A 22,606-nucleotide genomic window follows, 5' to 3' on the forward strand; every position below is an offset into this window, starting at 1 on the left:
TGGACAAAAAATGATTCTACAGCTCCCCCGTGTGGCACGAAAGTTAGAAAGCAACTTCACCAGAATACCGGGCTCTCTCTCACATAACTAATCGACAGAGGCATTCAAAGCCCAGCAAGTACCCTTACAACCTCTCTAAGGATTTATTCCTTAGATATAACATTTTGATCCATGCCATTATACTCAGAGATTAATAGGTCCATAAACATCATACAAAGTTAGCTTTGAAAATATTTTGAAAAGGTTAGCTTTGACTATTTTGTGTTAACACTGTGCCATTTTTACTAAGTTTCCACAATATTCCAAGCACTATGCTAGGCACCAGAAATTAAAGATGAATAAAACATGACCTGCCCTTAAAATTCACAGAAAAACACAAATACTAACATAGTTCAGGACAAGCGCTTCCTTTAAGTGAACCAATTCCTGAGTACTGGGAAGGAAATCAAAGTCATAATACTGGTCTAGCTGGAGATGAGACATAATTACATTAAAAAATAACTAATGGTCAGGTACAGTGGCTCATGGCTGTAATCCCAGCACTTTAGGAGACCAAGGCAGGAGGATCAAATTGAGGCCAGGAGTTCAAGACCAATCTGGGCAACACAGTGAAACTTCATCTCTACAAAAAATTTTAAAAATTAGCGAAGTGTGGTGGTGTGTGCCTGTAGCCCTAGCTACTCAGGAGGCTGAGCCAAGAGAATCACTTGAGCCCAGGAGTTGGAGGCTGCAGTGAGCTATGATTGTACCACTATACTCCAGTCTGGGTGACAGAGCAAGGCTCTGTATAAATAAATAAAAGATAACTAATGATGCCAAAAGCAGCAACTGAGACATGCAACATGAAAGATACAGACCATAAGAACTTTATGGAGATCCTAAATATAGAGATCGCTTCCTCTATAACTTAGGGAAAGTGTCATTCATTCAACACATATTCTGTGCCAAAATGGTGCTAGGTGCTGGGGACACAGTGAGTAAAAGAATCCTTAAGACTATGTAACAGGGGCCACAGTGCCTCATGCCTGTAATCCTACCACTTTGGGAGGCAAGGCAGGAATATTGCTTGAGGCCAGGAGTTTGAGACCAGCCTGGGTAACATCACAAAACCCTGTCTCTATAAAAAACTTTTCAAAAAATTAGCCAGGCATGGTGGTGCACACTTGTAGCTCCAGCTACTCAGGAGGCTGAGGCAAGAGGACCACTTGAGCCCAGGAGTTTGAAGTTGCAGTGAGCTATGACCACACTGCACTATAGCCTGGGCAACAGAATGAGATCCTGTCTCAAAACAAAAAACAAACAAACAAACACACACCTATATAACAGGGAGATTCAGAAAAGTTTTCTCTGATAGGTTACCATTTAATCTTGGTAACTAGGTCTTGAAGAGGTAGGTAAAAAAAAAAAAAAAAATCAGGAGGCCAGGCAGGTGTAGTAGCTCACACCTATAATCCCAGCACTTTGGAGGCTAAGGTGGGAAAATCGCTTAAGCCCAGGAGTTCAAGACTAGCCTAGGTGACATAATAAAACCCTGTCTCTATTTATATTTTTTAAAAAAGAAAGAAAAATCATGAAAAAAAAGGAGAAATTCTCCTCTATGTGCATGTGTTCTCATGCGGGGAAGCAGTGCAAGGGGAGAAGTGAGACTGACATAAGAGAAAGGGCAGACTGCTTGCCCAAGGAGTTTTGATTTTATCCAGTAAAGTAGATCATAAATTCATTCCAAAAAAACTATTTTCTTAGAGCATCTCACACTATAGGTTCTGGCAAAGTGGATGTGAACAAAGATAACAAGAAGCCACTAAAGCTCCTGGGTAGGAAAATGGCAAAAGTGATGTTTAAGGATATGTGCTATGTGCCAGAAGCAAGAAGCAAGTGAAGGAACCAGTGCAGTCGGTATCTTACGGACAGAGGGAAATGGGTCTGAAATGGGGCAGAGGCTGTAAGAACTAAAAAGAGTGGCCAGGCACTAACACAGAGCAAGGCTGCTTATGAGGAGGGAAGGAGAGACAGAAAAGGTCAAACAGGACTCTGAGATTTTAACCAGTATGATTACAAAAGGGGTGAAAATATTAATAAAAAACAAAGAATTTAGGAATCCTGTGCTAGGAAGAAAACAAGCGTTTTATTAAGGGTTTCAGAGGATGGAACACTTGCATGTGTATTATGTATGTACGCATGGTAAAGATGGGTGAGTGGGAGAAGACAGAAAGGAAGGAATAGCTAAACACAAGGCACGTCCCCTGGCTAGAGCTAATCTTGTGACAAACAAACCCCAATGATCCCAACCTTTTCTGTTGCATTTTCTGTAATACCATCTAAATTGCTAGGTGCTTCTGACTCTCTGTCTCTTTGAGCCAGCTCCCTAAAGAGCCGGTGATGTTCCTACAACCACTGGAATCATAGGGAAGAGGATAAATATCCACTTGAAAACAACTGTGGCCTTGGATTCTTTTTTAAAGATACAACATGATACAGTAAAGTACACTAATTCAAAGTGTATAACTCAATAAATTTTTACCTAAGTACACACACACAAAACTACCACCCAGATCAAGATACATAACCCCAGAAGTTTCCCTTATGCCTTCTTGAGTCCATACTCTACCCAGAGGTAACCACTATTCTGACTTCTATAACCTACCTGTTCTTAAACATCATGCTAATGGAATCACACAGTGTAGACTCTTTTCTATCTGGCTTCTTTCATTCAACGTTATGATCGTTAGATTCATCCACGTCCATGTGCATATCTGTAGTTTGTTCTTTATTTATGCCTGTGTAATATTCTATTGTATGGTTATTCCACAGTATATTTATCATTTTCTCTTCATGGACATTTCGGTTGTTTCTAGCTTTTGGCTATTATGAATAAAGTAGCTAAGAATGTTCTTGTACAAGTCTTTGGTAGAAATACGTACTCATTTCTCTTAAATATACCTGAGAGTGAGATTGCTGGGTCACTGAGTCATATGTTTATCTTTAGTAGATACTGAAAAATAGATTTCCCTCATGGTTATATCAACTTATGCTCACCTAAAATATGAGAGTTTCTGTTGGTCCACACTCTTGTCAACAGTTGGTACTATCAGGCTTTTTAATTTTAACCATTCTATGTATATAGTGATAACTCACTGTGGTTTTAATTTGCACTTTCCTCAGGAATAATGAAGTTCAGTACCTTTCAAATGCTTATTAGCTATTTGGATATCTTTTTATGGAGCATTTAAGAATTTTATGGGCCGGGCGTGGTGGCTCACGCCTGTAATCCTAGCACTCTGGGAGGCCGAGGTGGGCGGATCGTTTGAGCTCAGGAGTTCGAGACCAGCCTGAGCAAGAGCGAGACCCCGTCTCTACTAAAAATAGAAAGAAATTATATGGACAGCTAAAAATATATATAGAAAAAAATTAGCCGGGCATGGTGGCGCATGCCTGTAGTCCCAGCTACTCGGGAGGCTGAGACAGGAGGATCGCTTGAGCTCAGGAGTTTGAGGTTGCTGTGAGCTAGGCTGACGCCACGGCACTCACTCTAGCCTGGGCAACAGAGTGAGACTCTGTCTCAAAAAAAAAAAAAAAAGAATTTTATGAATGCCATTAAAATTAAGAACTTTTATTCATCAAAGATACCATTAAGTAAGTGAAAAGATGAGCGAAAGACAAGTGATAGTCTAGAAAAATTATTCCTAATACATATATTGAACAAGAATTCATATCTAGAATTTATAAAGAACTGCAAATCAGTAAGTAAAAGATAAAAAATTCAATTTTTAAAATGAGCAGGAATGTTGAACCCCTGGGCTCTGTTTTCCAATAATATCATGAGCAACCCTCAAATGCAATACGGCAGAGATTTTCTGGTTTGTTCAGAAGGCAAGGCGTTTCATTCAATTTGGTTTCTATGGAAGTAGGATTGGCACAGGCCCCAAAGAACAGACATTTAACCTAGAGGTCCTCAAAGCCAGATGAGGTCCTAAGGGCAATTTCCTTTGATAGTAGGAATTTGTATTTATTGTCCATTTTCAGATGTGTCCTTTATACACACATAAAAGCACCATCTTATAAAGTAAATCTTTATAGGGATTCCTGGCATATCCCAGTTTTATTTCTGAGTGGGAAAGAACAACTCTTTATTATCCTTGTCAAAGCAAGATGCTGTTACCTGTCACAGAACTAACAATTCCTGACAGGAACCAAAGAGATTAGACAGGAGAGAGGTGGTGAGTAAGTAGACAGCTAAAACAGGCAAGGAAAAAGGTGAGACAAGCAGAGTGAAAGCAGGGGAAACTTTGCTTTTCCTGAATTCTCTAGACATTAGATCTCAGTTCCGAAACTATTCAGAGGCCACTGTAATAGTCCAAGCAAGACATAACTAGGACATTGACAATGACGAAGGAGGATGGTTATAAAAAGACCTCAGCAGAAATAATCTAAACAAAATAAATAAAACCTTGTCCAAACATGCAATACTTGTATATGTGACGTTTTCTCTCTTATCCAGTCTCTTATGTTCAAGTTTCTCCTCCCTAAGGCCCACTTATCACCACTAAAATCCCTAAAGCAGACCTTTCCAATTCCAATGTCTACAGGGCTAGGCAAGTAATATAAATGAAAGATTATACCTAGATTAAGACATCAAGAAGTGGTGAGACCCTTAACACACCATAAAATTTGAAAGGGGAACCTATCACTCAGTTTTGGCTGACTGTTGCCATATGAGAACAAACATTCAACACTATCAGATCTTTTTATGTTTTCAAGAGATGTTAGAAATCGCAATTTTCTTTGCAATTTTCCAAACTCTAGCATATCATATACACCAAACAAAATATCTGTGGGTTGAATTTGACCTACAGGCAGATAGTTTACCACCTCTGTTCTAAAATTTTGTAGCAAAATAAATAGCATATGCAGATTTCCAGGGTTACAGAAGGCAAGAAACTTAGAAAGCTAGCACGTAGACAGGGGCTGTGCCATGATACAGTGAAAAAGGGTTTCAATTTTAGGGACAGAAAGTCTAAAGAATTCAGACTTCAGAGTTTGAGAGGTTTGTATTAGAAAAATTTGAGAGGAGTTCTGAAAAATTTCTATTGCAAGGAGGCATAGATGAAAGAAAACTAGAATGTGCAGGGACCCAATTTGGTTTAGAAAAAGGGGGGAAGGGAAGGATGACATATATGTACACATACACACACACACACACACACACACACACAAGTTATTTCACCTTTATGGACCTTGATTTCCTTATCAAAATAAGAATACCAGAACCTACCTGATAGGGTTGTCATACGGATTAAATAAGGCAATTATTCATATAATGGTTATCATGATGTACTGAGAGGTGAATTAACTTGCTCAATATCACAGAGCTATTAAGGTGTACTGCCCAGCTAGGTGTGGCTCATGCCTGTAATCCCAGCACTTTGGGAGGCCAAGGCAGGAGGATCACTTGAGGCCAGGTGTCTGAGAACAGCCTGGGGAACATAGCAAAACCCTGTCTTTACAATAAAATTAAAAAAAAAAAAATAGATTAAAGTTTATTTCAATGTTCGCCTCAGAACAACAACAAAAAAAGGTGTATTGCCTGGACTTAAACACAGGAAGTATAAGCCTACACTCTAAACCATCAAGTTCTTCCACTTCCCCTTACCTTGCTGGGCTAGTTTTTTAATCCGTACAAGGAAGTCAGCTCGGATTATAACTAAAGACTTTTGTAGAGTTGACATTTTATTCTGCCAGCCAGCCCTCTAATCAGCTTATTTCAGGGCAGCAGTGGGACAAAAGTGACTGCTCACACACTTACAGGCTACCAAGTAGAGAGGTATAGCACAGGCATAGGGTAGGCTAGAGAAACCATTCAAGCACTAAATAACCCACAGGTTAAACCAGGAAGGGAAAGGTGTTCAGTGTGATGCCCCCTCATTGCTACAAGGAGATTATGTTTCTAAGGAGGCTAGTAGCCTTTCTGAGTAGGCCCTGAATTCACCCACCTGCCCATGTTATTGCAAGCTGGAAGTCATTTAAAAGTCTGCTAAAGAACCACAATAGGCTCTAAACCTATAATCTTCAGAACACTGAGCAATTCTTATCCTTTTGGGGTCAAGGGTCTCTATGATAGCCCAGTAAAAGCTCCCTCTCGTACCTAGAAAAAAATGCTCCATGTGTGCTTGCTCATACACACAAGCACACACAATTTTACCTGCAATTACAAGGGGTTCACAAATCCCCTAAAATCTCTCCCTAGACTTTAAGTATCCCTGAAATAGATCTATCCTATTGCAGGCTTGTCCTCCCAAGGGATTCAGATTTGCCCCAAGATCTGGGTTGGGGCTTCTAGGCAGCTGTGCTCATGAGACAAATTACCTATTGCAATTCAGCATAATTAATCCTACATGAAAAAGAAAAAGGGCCCTCTCTCCCTTCCCCACACCAATTTGGACCATGGGAATTCAAACAGAAAAGATCTGTAATTTAATCCCCAAATTCCAGTGGACGTGAAGTTAAGAAGTATTCCAAGGATAGTTCATGCCTCTTTTCTGCCCATAAAACCTCACAGAACCTTAAAAGAGTTTAAATAAATGTAAAAACATCCTAATCCTCATGGCAATGTGTTCCTTCTTTTATTCCAAGAAAGAAATCAGTCAAGATTGCCAATTAGCTTTATTATTAATAGATGATTTTCTCCCATATGGGCTTTGAAAACTACAGGTTACCAAAGAAATAATATAACCTGACCCATAATTGAAGAATAAATCAAAACAAGATGTCATTTTTCCCTCTAAGACTAGCAACAGTTTAAGTGTTGGTGAGGTTCTAGAGAAACATGCAGTCTCATACGCAGCTGGTAGATTTGTAAGTCAACACAGCCTTTGGTGGTGGGGGTACAATTCAATAATTTTTATCAAAAATTTAAAAACACATACCCTTTGATGTAGCAATTCACTACAGATATTTCTGCAAAAGTAGGCCAAGATAGATGTGCAATCAGGTTTAAGGCAACATTGTTTCTAATGATGAAAAACTGGAAACAAGAAGTCCTGGTTGTTTGGTACATCATATAAATGGAATACCATACAGTTGTTAAAAGAATGAGCTAGATCTCTAAGTGTTGATAGGAAACGAGCTCCAAGATTTTTTTTTTGAGACAGTCTCACTCTGTCGCCCGGGCTATAGTGCCATGGCATCAGCCTAGCTCACAGCAACCTCAAACTCCTTGGCTCAAGTGATCTTCTTGCCTCAGCCCCCTGAATAGCTGGGACTACAGGCACACACCATCACGCCCAGCTAATTTTTTGTATTTTTAGTAAAGACGGGGTCTCTCTCTTGTTCACGTTGGTCTGGAACTCCCCCCAGAGTGCTAGGATTACAGGCAAGAGCCATTGCACCTGGCCCAAGATATTATTAACTGAAAAAAGAAGACGGCCAGGCGTGGTAGCTCATGCCTGTAATCCTAGCACTTTGGGAGGCTCAGGCAGGAGGACTGCTCAAGACCAAGAGTCTGAAACCAGCCTGAGCAACATAGCGAGACCCCTGTCTCTACAAAATATTTTTTTAAAAAATTAGCTGGGTGTGGTGACACACACCTGTAGTCCCAGCTATTCGGAAGGCTAAAGCAGGAGGATCATTTGAGCCTAAGAGTCTGAGGCTGCAGTGAGCAATAATGACATCACTGCATTCTAGCCCAGGCAACAACAGCGTGAGACTTTGTCTCAGTAAATAAATAAATAAATAAATAAACAACAGCGAGTATTACTGCATGCTTCCTTTTGTCTAAATTTTTAAAAGGATGCATATACATGTTGCTATACACATTAAATTATGTTCAGGAAAGATACATGAGAAACTGTTCACTGTAGTTACCTTTGGAGAGAGTGACTATAGACTAGGAAAGAGAAGAACTGTACTAATGTAGAAACATTTTAAAAACATACAAGTAACAGAGTTAAACTGGAGATGGATTTTTTCCTTTTGTTTTCATTATACTTTTCTGCATAAAAACCCTAAATCTAATAAATGCTACCAGCAAAACAACAATAATCATTACTTAGAATTTTTAAAAGAAAACACTATGTTTATTAGTGAGGAGACAAGTGGAAAGGGGAGCAGGGCCCATACAATACACAGCAAGAAACTGGTAGAAGAGACTGGGAGAGAACTGGGAGGAAAATTAAAACACTTATACTTTCTTCTTATCTCAAGACACTGCTGACATCACAAATTACTCAAGCTTTCCACTGGAGATGAATAGCTCAGTGCCCCACTCCAGTTGCCAGGTAGTAGGTTAGGAGAAGGCTGGCCCAGTTAGTCTAAATCTTGCCTTCTATAATATGAATGAGGCAGAACAGTTATTCCTAAAAGAGCCTGAGGTGGCAGAGAACACCACAGCTGAACACAGGAGACCGTCTTCCTGGCAGACAGCAAGCCTCCTTGAGCACACAGGGTAAAGGCACATTAGGGGTCCTGCCACTGCACACATTCCAACAGCCTGGAAAAGCAAGAGCCAGGTGTGTATGCAATAGAGAGGGCAGGATAAATCTCAGGGAGCCCTGCTCAACACCAAGGACACTCCTCTAAGCTACACAGATCTGCTGCAATAGTCCTAACCCCCTCCTACTGCCCTATGGAAAGAATCACCTAGGACTAAATATCATCAACGAACATAATCCTCTGTAGTTTACTGCTCCTTTCATCTGAGGCCCATGAAATAAATTACAACCTTGCTTACTTTCCATGATATTCTTTTGCAATATAGCTTTAAGAAGTGGGAAATTACTACCATGTAGAATTTCCAAAGGAGCTGGCTGGCAGTACATGTAAATTTTTTTTTTTTTTTTTTTTTGAGACACAGTCTCGCTCTGTTGCCCGGGCTACAGTGCCATGGCATCAGCCTAGCTCACAGCAACCTCAAACTCCTGGGCTCAAGCAATCCTCCTGCCTCAGCCTCCCGAGTAGCTGGGACTACAGGCATGCGCCATCATGTCCGGCTAATTTTTCCTATATATATTTTTAGTTGTCCAGCTAATTTCTTTCTATATTTTTTTTAGTAGAGATGGGGGTCTCGCTCTTGCTCAGGCTGGTCTCGAACTCCTGAGCTCAAACAATCCTCCCGCCTCGGCCTCCCAGAGTGCTAGGATTACAGGCATGAGCCACCAAGCCTGGCCTAAATTTTTTATAAAGCAAGGCCAGTTTTATGTACAGGTGCCATAAAAGGTTGTTCCTATCTCATGGGATTTAGGGAACATAAAAGAGCCTCCTAGTTGCCCCCATCTCCACATCTTTAGTGATGCCTGAAACTCTCCCATTAGTGATTTGTACCATTAGTTCAGGACTGTCCTAAGTGTACTCTTGTAATAAGGCAAACAGAAGGAGAAGAAATACATAAAGGTCCCTAATACCGTGGTGCACTGGCTCTGAATCTTTTGTTCTTATGGTCGGTCACTGGACCTTTTGAGAAACTGGGAAAAGCAAACTTCCTTCTCAGAAAAATACACTTAAATGAATATACAATATGTAATTTCCATATAATTTTGGGAGTTCACAGTTCTCCTGAAGCCCATTTAAGAACTCCCTCCAGCCTAGGGTTAAGAACCCCTGGCTCAGCAGCAATGAGTTCTGCAAATCTCTTTCCCCTCAGCAAGAGTTCCTGCATATCTGGGGAACACGGGGCCTAAAGAGAGAACGCAATACTAAAGGGAAGCTCTCACTACTTCATACAATTGCCCAGAATTGACTCTGTGTAGAATTCAGATTCCCATTTATGATTCATCCTCAGCAAAAAGTGTGGATTTCTCACACTGTCTACTCCTTGGGAACAGGATCTCATGGCTTCAGAAATATCAGTACATGTTAGGAAATGCTCAACTGAGATAACTGCCAAACAGGTCCTCACAACACTTGCTGGCTGATCACATTACCTGAGAAATGAGGCGGTGGAAAGTTCTAACACCTTATGAATAAAGGGGGCTCACCTCTGAGGTTTTCGAATATCCCAGAGTCCCACTCCTTCCTTTGAATTGGCTGTGGCCAATAACCTGGGCTCCACGGGGTTAAACATGACACTATGAAAGGCTGATGGATAGTTTGCCAGGCAGAAGGGCTCTGTGAAAAGAGAAATTATGATCAGTTCATTCCAGGCACCTTTGTGCCAGGGGCAGGGAGATAGGGAGAGGTGTGGATGTGAGTAGGAGCACACTCTTTAATGACCACGCCAATGGCCTGGAACCCAGTGTAGTACATCATTCCACCAGTCACCTGTACTCACAAAGTCCCCATGAGTCCCATACACAGCAACTAAACACATTTAACCACATGTTAAGCTGTAATACTCAGAAATATATATAGCATCTATTTAAATCCTGTGACAAAATGAAAATGGTTACTAAAAATGTTTGACAGTAAATAAAACTGAATTCCACATGAGCTGAAAAAATTCACAACCAATTCCTGGTATCACTGCTATACCTTTAATCCAAATTATTAGTTTTAGAAGTTAAAAGTTTTTAAACTGCACACAGATTTAATGAAGACAAAGGAAAACAATGAAAAAATTAAGGCAAAACAATAATGTAGTTTTCCTTTCTGGTTCACAATGTTCCCTAAATTGAAGATAAAGTGGCTTCAGTCTAGAATTTTATGATTTTACTTCCAATATTAGAATAGTTTTTTTAAAAAAGAAAGAAAGGTGCCTAATACTTGAACTTCTCTTGCACCCAACCAGCTCCTAATCAACTTCACCTAGAAACTCTGCATCCCTTTGCATAAATTAGCAGGCTCCAGGTGAGGAAGAAATCACTTAGTTGCCTAGGAGGACAAACTCCCATGGAACGTGTTAGAGTAATACACAGAAAGCACTTCTCAGCCTATGACTTCCGTATGCAGTACTGCACAGGCCTCTGGGCAAGTGAAGCCCTCAGCTACCTCAAGCATCAGGCAGTTCTGACAAAGGTGAATGTCACCTACCAAGCACATAGGACTCACCTACAGCTGCTGCTTGCTGCTACCTTACCTGCCTGACCCTAAGAACAAGCTTTTCTTTTTTTTTTTTTTTTTGAGACAGAGTCTCACTCTGTTGCCCGGGCTAGAGTGAGTGCCGTGGCGTCAGCCTAGCTCACAGCAACCTCAAACTCCTGGGCTCAAGCGATCCTCCTGCCTCAGCCTCCCAAGTAGCTGGGACTACAGGCATGCACCACTATGCCCGGCTAATTTTTTCTATATATATTTTTAGCTGTCCATATAATTTCTTTCTATTTTTAGTAGAGATGGGGTCTCGCTCTTGCTCAGGCTGGTCTCAAACTCCTGAGCTCAAACGATCCGCCCACCTCGGCCTCCCAGAGTGCTAGGATTACAGGCGTGAGCCACCGCGCCCGGCCAAGAACAAGCTTTTCTTATAGCCTGAAACTCAAAAATGAGCACAGCCCAATACATTAAATGCTTGGAATAGAGAAAAACAAAAAGACCCAGATTCTGTGAGACAAAGCAGTCAGGATAATAACTGCATATACACAGGTGTGAACATTACAAAAGTGCACTAAAGGCTGGGGTGGGTGTGACAGTGGCACTGAGGGTGATGCTGGAGGAAGGGATCTTTCGAAGACAGGCAGAGTTACAGACAGAAATCTCTCTGCAAGAAATGAGCTGAAGAGATAGATGCATTTCCTGAAGAACTTTGGAGAAAGTCAACAAAACAAGTTCTTCATTTTACATGTCAGAGACTCAAAGGGCACATCTGGAAGAGGCACTCACACACTCCCCTTTATTTTAATTTTTTAGAGACAGGGTCTCACTCTGTTACCCAGGCTTGAGGGCAGCAGTAGGATCATAGCTCGCTGCAGCCTTGAACTTCTCCTGATCTCAAGTGACCCTTCTGCCTCAGCCTCCCAAAGAGCTGGAACTACAGGTGTAGTTCCATCACGCCTGGCTAATTTTCTTAAAATTATTTTTGCAGAGACAGAGTCTTGCTATGTTGCCCAGGCTAGTCTCAAACTCCTGGCCTAAAGTGATCCTGCTGCCTTGGCCTCCCAAAGTGCTATGATTACAAGCATGAACCACCATGCCTGGCTGACAATTTCCTTTATTGCCATAATTTTAAGATCCTATACATAGGTAAGGTGAAGCTCTGTGGTTCTTTCAACAAAGTAACAAGCTAGGATGCAAGAAAGTGCATAGCACCCCCCATTCTCTCTAAACAAACAAGAATATGTGCATGTCAGCAGCACACACGGAGCTGGCCCTTGGTGGCTACCCTTCACAGTGAGGCACCATACCTTCTGTTCCTTGAGGCCATTAAACACCAAGGTATAAGAGTTTTTGGAGATTTACAGGTGGGTAAAGAAAGCTTGGCAAAGGTGCCTCACTTCTGACTACTTAGGCATAGGATAAGACCTCCAAAGACATGCATCTTATGCCATATGAGAGTTTTACATTTCCTCTCCCTTAATGTCACTTGTACCTAGATACTCGGGTCATAAATTGGATGTGCCATGAACTTGTCATCAACCTGTTCAACACAATCCAACAGCTTTTTGCACAGTGACCCTACCTCCATGGGGAGACTCCCGGATGTCCCAAATAAGAACCCGGCCATCATCTGAGGAACTGGCAAATATGTTGTCATTCACTGGGCTTACCGACAAGCCATATACTGCATCTTCATGAGCAAACACGTCCAAGGTCTCACTGCTGAGAGACAGAGAGCAAGAAAGAGGCACACACATACACACACAGTGCAGAGTCCCAACCCTCCAGTCCCCACGGTACAGTCTCTTTCATTTCTAGGAGAAGTCTAAACCCAAAGGATATTGTATTTCCTAAAAGGTAGGTATTCAATTTTCAGGTTAAAAAAAAAGAGGTACTATTAAAGAGAGTTTTTACAGATGTCATGATAATTTTTGTACTAAATAAGTATATTTAAAAGTGACTCAATAGCTGAGTTTTGCGTTTTTGTTTGTTACAGAATGCATCTGCTTGTACGCAAATTTGGGAGTGGTGCTTGATTTCCAAAAAGCAAGAGAAAGCTTTAAAGCAGTCAAATCTGATGTCAGCAGGGGTGAAAGTGGGATCTCCTAGCAATCTGGCATGGTGACTCGGATGCCAGACTGCCTCAGTTCAGCTCCTAGCACCACTTGACCTAACATCTCTGCATCTCCATTTCAAAAGATTGTGAGGGTTAAATGAATTAATACACATAGAGTACCTAGAATGATGCCTGGCAAATAGTAAGAACTCAATAAGTATTAGCTATTGTTACTATCATTAAATATTATACTCCCTTTTCTTCCAACCTCTCCTTTTAAATTTTCACCTAAAACCTATACTTTCATATCAACTTTGCAAATCCCTTTTTCTTTAATAAATCAAAACTTTATTTCAAAACTTTTACAGGAACATTTTTAGAAAAGGATAGCTGGTTTCATGCTATTTTCCTCAAAAAACAAAAACTATTTTGGTCTAAAGAGATATTTGCTTCTCTTAATACGAAAAAGAGTCAATCACCTTCACACGTCAACAATCTATTTACCTTTCAACATCATGGAGGATAACTTGCTCATCATTTCCTGTAAAGAAAAAATCAGACATTTGATAATTCCTGCAAGGTGGTCCCTATCCACATTACAATTTAGTATTTAAGTTTTCAGGGAAAAAATATGAACAAAGTCAATGTTAATACAAATTGGGAATGTTAACTAGAAAAAAAGTTTATGAAAATAATTTAAGAAGGATAGGACATTCTTACAGAGAATTTTAAAAACCTAACAGCAATGAGGTATAACATAATAACATGTTATCCAGTGTATTATCCAGTATAAAATGTATTATCTAGTAGATGACGTAAAACACTTTGGCCATTAAGGAAAAGAGTAAATGATCATTGGCAAATCAATTCACTCATCCAGGCTAGCTTTTTCCCCCTCCTCAGCAAAACACTCATTAACTGTGAAATCTGGAATAAAATCTCTAACATTTCAATGCCTCAGGATTTTACTTGTAAAATAGGGATAATAATTGTACCTACTTTGTAGGGTTACTGTGAGGATAACAGTATGTCTATAAAAGCATTCAGAATAGGGCTGAGTGCTTAATAAGCCCCCAATAAATGTTTGCTATTATTCCTATCCTCATCTTACACAGCATTAAAATTTGAGGACTGTGTGATTCTAAACAATGAGAAAGTTTCTATCTTGCATTTTTCCTTATTCTACCAAGGTATCTAGAAATACTGTATTCATGATCTGTGTAGTCCTACCTTCAAGTGGTTTATATAGCCAAAAAATAAAAATCTAAATATGAAAAGACAAAAAGTAAAAAATGGCTCAATCTATGCTGAAATGCATAACCAACAGTCTCATAAATAGAAAGCAAAAGTAGCAGAAAAGGTGTGGCCCAGAACACCTTAAATAAAGCCCTGGCTGTAAATTCTACTGTAAGCGCAAACCAGTGAAATCAATAAACCTATACTAATGCCTCTAGCTATCAGGCACAGTCCTAGATGCTGAGTATATGAGAATAACAACATTCTGCCCAGGCACAAACAACTAACAGCAACAAGAGGGGTTGTCTTGTTGTAGCAATATGGTCTAGCTATGGGGCAATTATTTCCTTCATGAGTGGGATGCAAGTACATGGAAGATGGAGACAGACGAAGAGAAACTCAAATAATTCAAAACTCTTACCAATGAAAGACACAGACGAATTGGTGTGGACTGGACAATCAAAGAGAAAGAACAGCATGAGCAAAAAGCAGAGAGCAAAATAGTATAGTGCAGTGCAAACCTTAAGATGGCAAGTAGTTTAATGGGCTAGCAGGGGAGGGAAATGAGGCCACACAGATAAATTAGGGTTTAGACTTTATTCTGTGAGCACTATAAGGCGAAAGGTTCACATGGTCAAACCTTTATGTTTAAAAAGAAAACTTGTATAAGCAATAAATTCAAAGGAGGGGTAAGAGACTGGTAGCAGAAATCATAGGAGGCCATTGCAACAATCCAGGCCAAAGATGAGGATCTGAAGCAGAGCAGTGGGTACAGAAAGAGAACAGAAACTAAAGGATGAATATGAGAGGCTTTCAAGACAGATCTGACAGGACCTGATGTCTGACTAGATGTGTAAATGAAAGAAAGGCACGTTTGAGGATGACTTCAAGATCATTATTAGAATGAACCATGTGAAATTACAATTTTTATAAGTTGAAAAAGATTAAATGTCAGTATTTCTTAAAGTTACACCTAATAGTTTATATAACTGGAAGAATGTTAGTAATACCTGAGAAAGGAAATCCAGCAGAAAAAGAGGAAATTTGGGGGCAGGGAAGGACTAATAATGTTAGTTTCTTATCTGTTGCATTTAAATTGCTTTTGGAACACAAGTAGATATCCAGTGGGGAAATGTGCAGCTCAAAAAAGAGGTTAGGGCTAGAAATTTGGTGGTCAGAAAGGGGTGTGGTGGATGGAAGCCATTACCAAGGGAGGGAGGGAGGGAGGAAGGAAGGAGAGAAAAAAACAGACAGACACTACCCAAATACACAGTGCTGCTATAATGCAGAGAAGTCAAGCTATGGGAAATTAGGAATTTCACAACTCAATGAGATACAGGAAGAAAAATAAGAAGTTATTTTAGCACTTCTTTCTCTAAAATCCCAACCACAGTGAATTTCCCAAGGTGGTATCTCCCTTCTCACCTCCAGAGAACACTTTGGTGTTCCCACTGTTGAAAGCCAGGCAAAAAATGTTGGAATGGTGCTCTCCTTTCAGCTGTATGGGCTTGACCCTGGAGTGGATGGCTTGTTCCATGTGCCATAGCAGAACTCGGCGGTCATCTCCTCCTTAAGAAGGGAGTAAGAATCTAGGGTTAAAACAGCTAATGTTGCAAGGCTGACACTTGGTTTTTCCAGCCTCAAATCCCATCCTTTCCAAAACTGCACCTCCCCAACTCGGTAAGACTCCAATGGGGCACATAAAGCCAAGATTCTACCCCCATCAGTAGGCACATGACCTCTAGGCCATTCACTCTCTCCCAGGAATTGAATCTTCAGCAATTCAATAAAGAAATTGAAAGGGATAAGCACTGACATTGAGATCTCTAAAACCACCCTGCTCCTGTCTTTCCACAGCCCAGTTGTTTAATATTTCTCCATATGCTACCTAGAATCCTTTAGCTAAAGTCCTTTTTTTAGTTTAACAGACCCTGAGTTGATTTCTATTGTTTGTAACCAAAGAACGCTAAGGTAATATTTTTAGAGTAATAGTTTTCAAAACAATCTCCTTGATGTGATCTCATTAACTACGAGACACTGTACAAATGACAACACTAAGGAATCACCTGACTTTTACAGTAGGAGGTCTAGACAGAATCGGCTCTCATGAAGCTCAGCCCAGCTCTTACCTCTGCAAAACTCTCAATAGTCTGAATTAAATGAGCAATATTACACTGCATCAGTCAGATCCTAGAGAATGAGAATATATATATTCTACATATTCTTTATATTTGCAAGATTCGTTAAAAATATCTGGAAGGATGAACAGACTTAACAATGGTTATTATTTCTAGGAAATAGGATTAAAAGAGAAAAGAGAGGACAAATTGAGTTTTTACTTTTACTTTTTATAACAAACGTATATTTTCATAATAAAAATATAAGTTATAACAGCAGCAAACCATACCAAGCTTTGTACCTCTGTCTCCCCTCCTCCATTCAACTAAAAATACAATAGCCAAAAATTACAGAACATCCAGACAAGGGCACACACACTATGAAGCCATTAAATTGGTAAATCTATAAGAGCTAATGCAGAAAGATGTCCAAAGGTCTTCATTAAGGGGAAAAATGAGGTATAAAACAGTATGTATACCAACATCCACTTGTATAAAACAAATTTTTAAAAAGCTCCATGACAGCAGGAACCTTGTCAGTTTCATTCACTGTGAAATACCCAGCATCTAAATGAGTGCTCCAAAGAGAAGCATTGAATGAATATGCTTACACTTGCATATCTATGCTTGTATTTGCACAGGCCATATCTAGATGGCTATAAAGGAGTTGTTTAGTGCCCATTGTAACTGTTAGGCTGGGTTTGGGAGACTTTTCTGTGAGTGAGTGATAAAATATACATACATGAAACTTACCATTTTAACCACTTTAAGTGTACAATTCAGTGGCATTAAGTGCATATACAATGTTGTACAACCATCACCACTATCCATCTCCAGAATTTTTCATCAACCCAAAATGAAACTCTATACACAATAAATAATAACTCCTCTTAGCCCCTAGTAACCACTATTATACCTTCTGCCTCTATGAATTTATCTACTCTAGATGTCTCATATAAGTGAAATCATACACTATTTCTCCTTCTGGGTCTGGCTTATTCACTTAGCATATTGTCTTTAAGGTTCATCCATGTTGTAGCATGTATCAGAATTTCATTCCTTTTTAAGGCTGAATAGTATTCAGCTGTATATATTCTCTTGTATGCATATTTTGTTTATCCATTCATCCACTGATGGACATTTGGGTTGTTTCTATCTTCTGGCTATAGTTACGAATGTTGCTATGAACATGGGCATACAAATATCTGTTTGAGTCTCTGCTTTCAATTATTTTAGGTATACACACTATTGGTAAACTTTTATATTTTAATGTTTACTTTATACATTTCTGTACTGTTTAACTTTTGCCATAAATATATCTTTTGTAATAAAAATTAACAGAAAATACAGTAGCCAAATCATACTTACTCTCCCTCCCCTAGAAAGAAGTTATCTTTGCTCCTTGAGTTCCTTTGTTTCTTAACTTCCTTCTTCCTTCCATTGTCGGTCAAAAAAAGTTCTATGTCTTCCTCCAAAGTGTTTCATTGTCCACTAGACTGATCCCTTAAGTGCAGCCCACAGTGTTCTGTGTTTCTGATTTGCCTATTCCAACTATGAGTTCTCTGGCCTGGGATGGTAACTAATTCTATGTCTCTTACAAATTGACCACTTTGTAAAACATCAAGTTAAGGTCATGTAAATAATGGTTTGGGGTTTTATTTTATTTTAACGAAAATACAAATGTTTTTTCACCCTACTAATAGATTTAGACAGGCCATGGGCACTTTAGTTCTCCATAGTTCACTCCTGTTGTTTCCCCTAACACTGAAGCCATGAGTCAGGGACTTATCACTGCTTACCGTACTGTGTTTTTTATATTAAAGAAATATTTCTCCACACCTATGTCTCTAGCAAAAGTAGAAAATTAAAAGATACACCCACATGTTTATTCTACTTGCTCATGTTTCTAACCCAATCTCCCTGTGCCTCAAATATAAAATGGAGATCATACTAGTTCTACCCTCATTGGTTTTATAGATTATAAAGCCAAGTACAAGAGAATAAATTTGCCAAGATCACACAGTGAGTGGTTGAGCTAAGATTCAAAAGCAAGCAGTTAAGACTTCATAACCCCCACTCTTAAGTACTACTCTATACTGCCTGCCTTATAGAACAAAAAATGAACCATAACAAAGCAAATTCATCTGATGAACGGATCCTCTGCCTTATTATCATAAACTCAAAAATATCTAGGTAAGAATAAAATAAGGGAGCACAGGAGTAAAAACAGAAGCAGACGTAACTGGAGTACACTCAGGGACCAGGACAGGGGAGATAAGAAGGATTCTAGCAATGCACAAAACTGGTAATTTTTGGATGTTTGGTTTGGATGTTTGGCCCCTCTAAACCTCAGGTAGAAATTTGATTCCCAGTGTTGAATGCTGCAAATGTAGGGTCTGGTGGGAGGTGTCTGGGTCTTGAGGGAGATCCCTCATGAATGACTTGGTGCCCGCCCAGTGATAATGAGTTCTCACTTTATTAGCTCCAGACCTTGGCACCACTTCCTCCCTCTCTTTGTTCCTTCTCTCACCATGTGACATGCCTACTCCTCTTAGCCTTCTACTTTGATTGGAAGTTCCCTGAAGCCCTCACCAGAAGCGGACACTGGCACCAAGCTTCTTATACAGTCTACAAAACTGTGAGCCGAATAAACCTGTTTTCTTTATAAATTAGCCAGCCTCAGGCATTCCTTTATAGCAGCCCCAAATGGACTAACACATGGCCTAATACCTAGAAGATGCAAAGAATTCCTATAAACAATTTTTAAAACTCCAATAGGAAAAGACAACTCACAGAAGAGGAAACCCAAATAGTGAACAGGCACTATAAAGCTGCAGTCCCCAACCCCCGGTCCATGGCCAGGCACCGGTCTGGAGCAGTACCAGTCCATGGCCTATTAGGCATCACTGCCTGAGCTCGCCCCCCACCCCTGTACCCCAATCCATGGAAAAATTGTCTTCCATGAAACTTAGGAAGCCAGCTGCACAGGAGGTGAGCAGAAAGAAGCTTCATCGGTATTTACAGCTGTTCCCCATCACAACCTGAGAGCCTGAGCTCCACCTCCCCCAACCCCTTCTGTGGAAAAATTGTCTTCCATGAAACCAGTCCCTGGTGCCAAAAAGGTTGGGGACCGCTGCAAAGGATCTCAAACTCTATAGTAATCAGGGAGATGCAAATTATAATTTAGACACATTCTCACAAAGTGGCATAGGGAAATATATAAGAATGTTTGCTGTATCATTGTTCATAATATCAAAAAAAACTGTAGTCGACATAAATATCAATTCAGGAATGGATAAATTTTATACATTTACAAATACAAGTGAAATCTAAACATGATGGAACACCATACAGCAGTTAAAATGAACTACAGACAAGTGTACCAACATGAATAAATCTTGAAAACCTAACAATGGTAATAAAATCAAGTTTCAAAAAGATAACACTTAAGCATGTATTTTTAAATATACAAAAACACTACATATTATTTATGGATAAACACACATACAGTAGAAGAGCCCTTTAACTGTATCTGTAAAGTTTTTTTTCTTCAAAAAAAAATAGATAAGTGATTATCATAGCAAGGTTGCAGGATATATGGTTAATAAACAAAAGTCATTCACTTTCCTATATACCAATAATGAACAAGTGGAGTTTGAAATGAGAAACATATTACCATTTATATTGGCACCCTAAAAATGAAATATTTAGGTATAAATCTAACAAAATATGTACAAGATCTATATAACAAAACCCACAAAACTCTGATGAACAAAATCAAAGAAGAACTAAACAAATGCAGAGATATGCTCATGGACAGGAAGACTCAATATTTTTAGTTCTTCCTGACTTGATCTATAAATTCAATGCAATCCAGTAAAATCCCCAGCAAGTTATTTTGTGCATATCAACAAACTCATTCTAAAGTTTATATGAAGAGGCAAAAAACCCCAGAACAGCCAACACAATTTTGAAGGAGAAGAACAAAGTTGGAGGACTGACACTTCAAGACTTACAAGCTACAGCAATCAAGACAGTGTGGTACTGGTAAAAGAATAGACAAACAGATCAGTGGAACAGAATACAGAAGCCAGAAATAAACCCACATAAATATACTCAACTGATCTTTGACAAAGAAGCAAAGGCAAAACAATCAAGCCAAGGTAGTCTTTTCAACAAATGGTTTTAAAACAACTTGACAGCCACATGCAAAAAAATGAATCTAGACAGAGACCTTACACCCTTCATAAAAATTAACTCAAAATGGATCAGAGATCTACATGTAAAAGGCAAAACTATAAAACTCCTAGAAGATAGCACAGGAGAAAACCTCGATGACCTTGGGTATGGCAATGACTTTTTAGATATACCGCCAAAGGCACAATCCATGAAAAAAACAATTGGTAAGCTGGATTTCATTAAAATTAAAAACTTCTGCTCTGCAAAAGTCAATGTCAAGAGAATGAGAAGACAAGCCACAAAGCAGGAGCAAACATTTGCAAAAGACACATCTGATAAAGGACTGCTATCCAAAATATACAAAGGGCCAGGCACAGTGGCCTATAATCCTGGCACTTTGGGAGGCTAAGGCAGGAAGATGCTTAAGGCCAGGAGTTCAAGACCAGTCTGGGCTGTCACGTAGTGAGGCCTCGTCACTACCAAAAAAAAAAAAAAAAAAAACTTTTCCAGGCATGGTGGTGCACACCTGTAGTCCTAGCTACTCAGGAGGCTGAAGCAGGAGATCACTTGAGCCAAGGGAGACTGGGAGACAGAGTGAGGCCCTGTCTAAAAATATATATACACACAAATACATACATGCATACACACACAAAGAACTTCTAAAACTTGAAAATAAGAAAACGAATAATCTATCAGGGTGCAGTAGCTCATGCCTATGATCCCAGCACTCTGGGAGGCTGAGGCAGTAGACCTGCCTGAACAAGAGTGAGACCTTGTCTCTACAAAAAATAGAAAAATTAGCAGGGCATGGTGGAGCATGCCTATAGTCCCAGCTACTCAGGAGGCTGGGGCAGGAGAATCACTTGAGCCTAGGAGTTTGAAGTTGCAGTGAGCTATGACAATGCCACCACACTCTAGCCCCGGCAACAGAGCGAGACCTTGTCTAAGAAACAAAAGAAAGAAAAGAATGAAAGGGCAGGAAGGGAAGGAAGGGAGGAAGGAAAGAAGGAAGGAAGGAAGGAAGCCAGCCCAATTAAAAAATGGGTCAAGGACCTTAGGAAATATCTCACTAAAGAAGATAAGCAGATGGCAAATAAGAATATGAAAAGAAGCTCCACATTATACCATCATCAGGAAATTGCAAACTAAAACAACAATGAGATACCTCTACACATCTACCAAAGTGGTCAAAATTGAGAACACTGACAATATCAAATGCTGGTGAAGATATGGAGCAACAAGCAATCTCAATTACTGCTGGGGGGGTTGCAAAATGATACAACTTTAGAAGACAAGTTTGGCAGTTTCTTACAAAAATAAACATAATCTTACCATACAATTCAGCAATCAGGCTCCTTGGTATTTACTGAAAGAAGCTGAAAACTTACGTCTACACAAAGACCTGCACACAGATGTTTATTGCAGCTTTATTAATAATTGCCAAAACTTGGAAGCAATCAAAATGTCCTTCGGTAGATAAATGGATAAACTTTGGTATATCCAATGAAATATTATTCAGTGCTAAAAAGAAATGAGCTATCAAGCCATGAAGGAACCTTAAATGCATATTACCAAGTGAAAAAAGCTAATCTCAAAAGGCTGCATACCGTGTGATTCCAACTATATGACACTCTGGAAAAGATAAAATCATGGAGCCAGTAAAAAGATCAGTTGTTGCCAGGGGTTGGAAGACAGGTTGAATATATGGAGCAGAGGGGATTTTTAGGGCAGTGAAAATCCTCTGTATGATATTATGATGAAGACATGTTATTATACATTTGTCCAAACCCATAGAATATATAATACAACACCAAAACTGAACCTTAATGTAAATTTATAGACTCTCGGTGATTATGGTGTGTCAGTATAGGTTCATCAATTGTAATAAATACACCACTCTGGTGGAAGATTTTTTTTTTTTTTTTTTTTTTTTGAGACAGGGTCTGATTCTAGGCTGGAGTGCAGTGGCGTAATTGTAGCTCACTGTAGCCTCAAACTTCTGGGCTCAAGCAATCCTCCTGCCTCTGCCTTCCAAGTAGCTGAGACTAGAAGCATATGCCAC

General features: G+C 39.6%; 1 protein-coding gene across 6 annotated transcripts in view; it reads right to left on the reverse strand.

Moving 5' to 3' along the window:
• Positions 1–22,606, reverse strand: part of DCAF5 (DDB1 and CUL4 associated factor 5) — a 110,510-nt gene that overhangs the window by 58,355 nt on the left and 29,549 nt on the right. For 5 of the 6 annotated variants that reach the window (XM_069488238.1, XM_069488256.1, XM_069488263.1 and 2 more), the window contains exons 2-5: positions 15,674–15,817; positions 13,517–13,553; positions 12,539–12,678; positions 9,969–10,098 (exon numbers count right to left, since the gene is read on the reverse strand). In XM_069488238.1, the coding sequence (XP_069344339.1) occupies positions 9,969–10,098; positions 12,539–12,678; positions 13,517–13,553; positions 15,674–15,817 (451 nt within the window). The remainder of the gene's footprint in view (positions 1–9,968; positions 10,099–12,538; positions 12,679–13,516; positions 13,554–15,673; positions 15,818–22,606) is intronic. The other variant, XM_069488245.1, reaches the window with a different exon arrangement.

This window comes from Eulemur rufifrons, chromosome 2 (genome assembly GCF_041146395.1).
Source record: "Eulemur rufifrons isolate Redbay chromosome 2, OSU_ERuf_1, whole genome shotgun sequence".
NCBI lineage: Eukaryota > Metazoa > Chordata > Mammalia > Primates > Lemuridae > Eulemur > Eulemur rufifrons.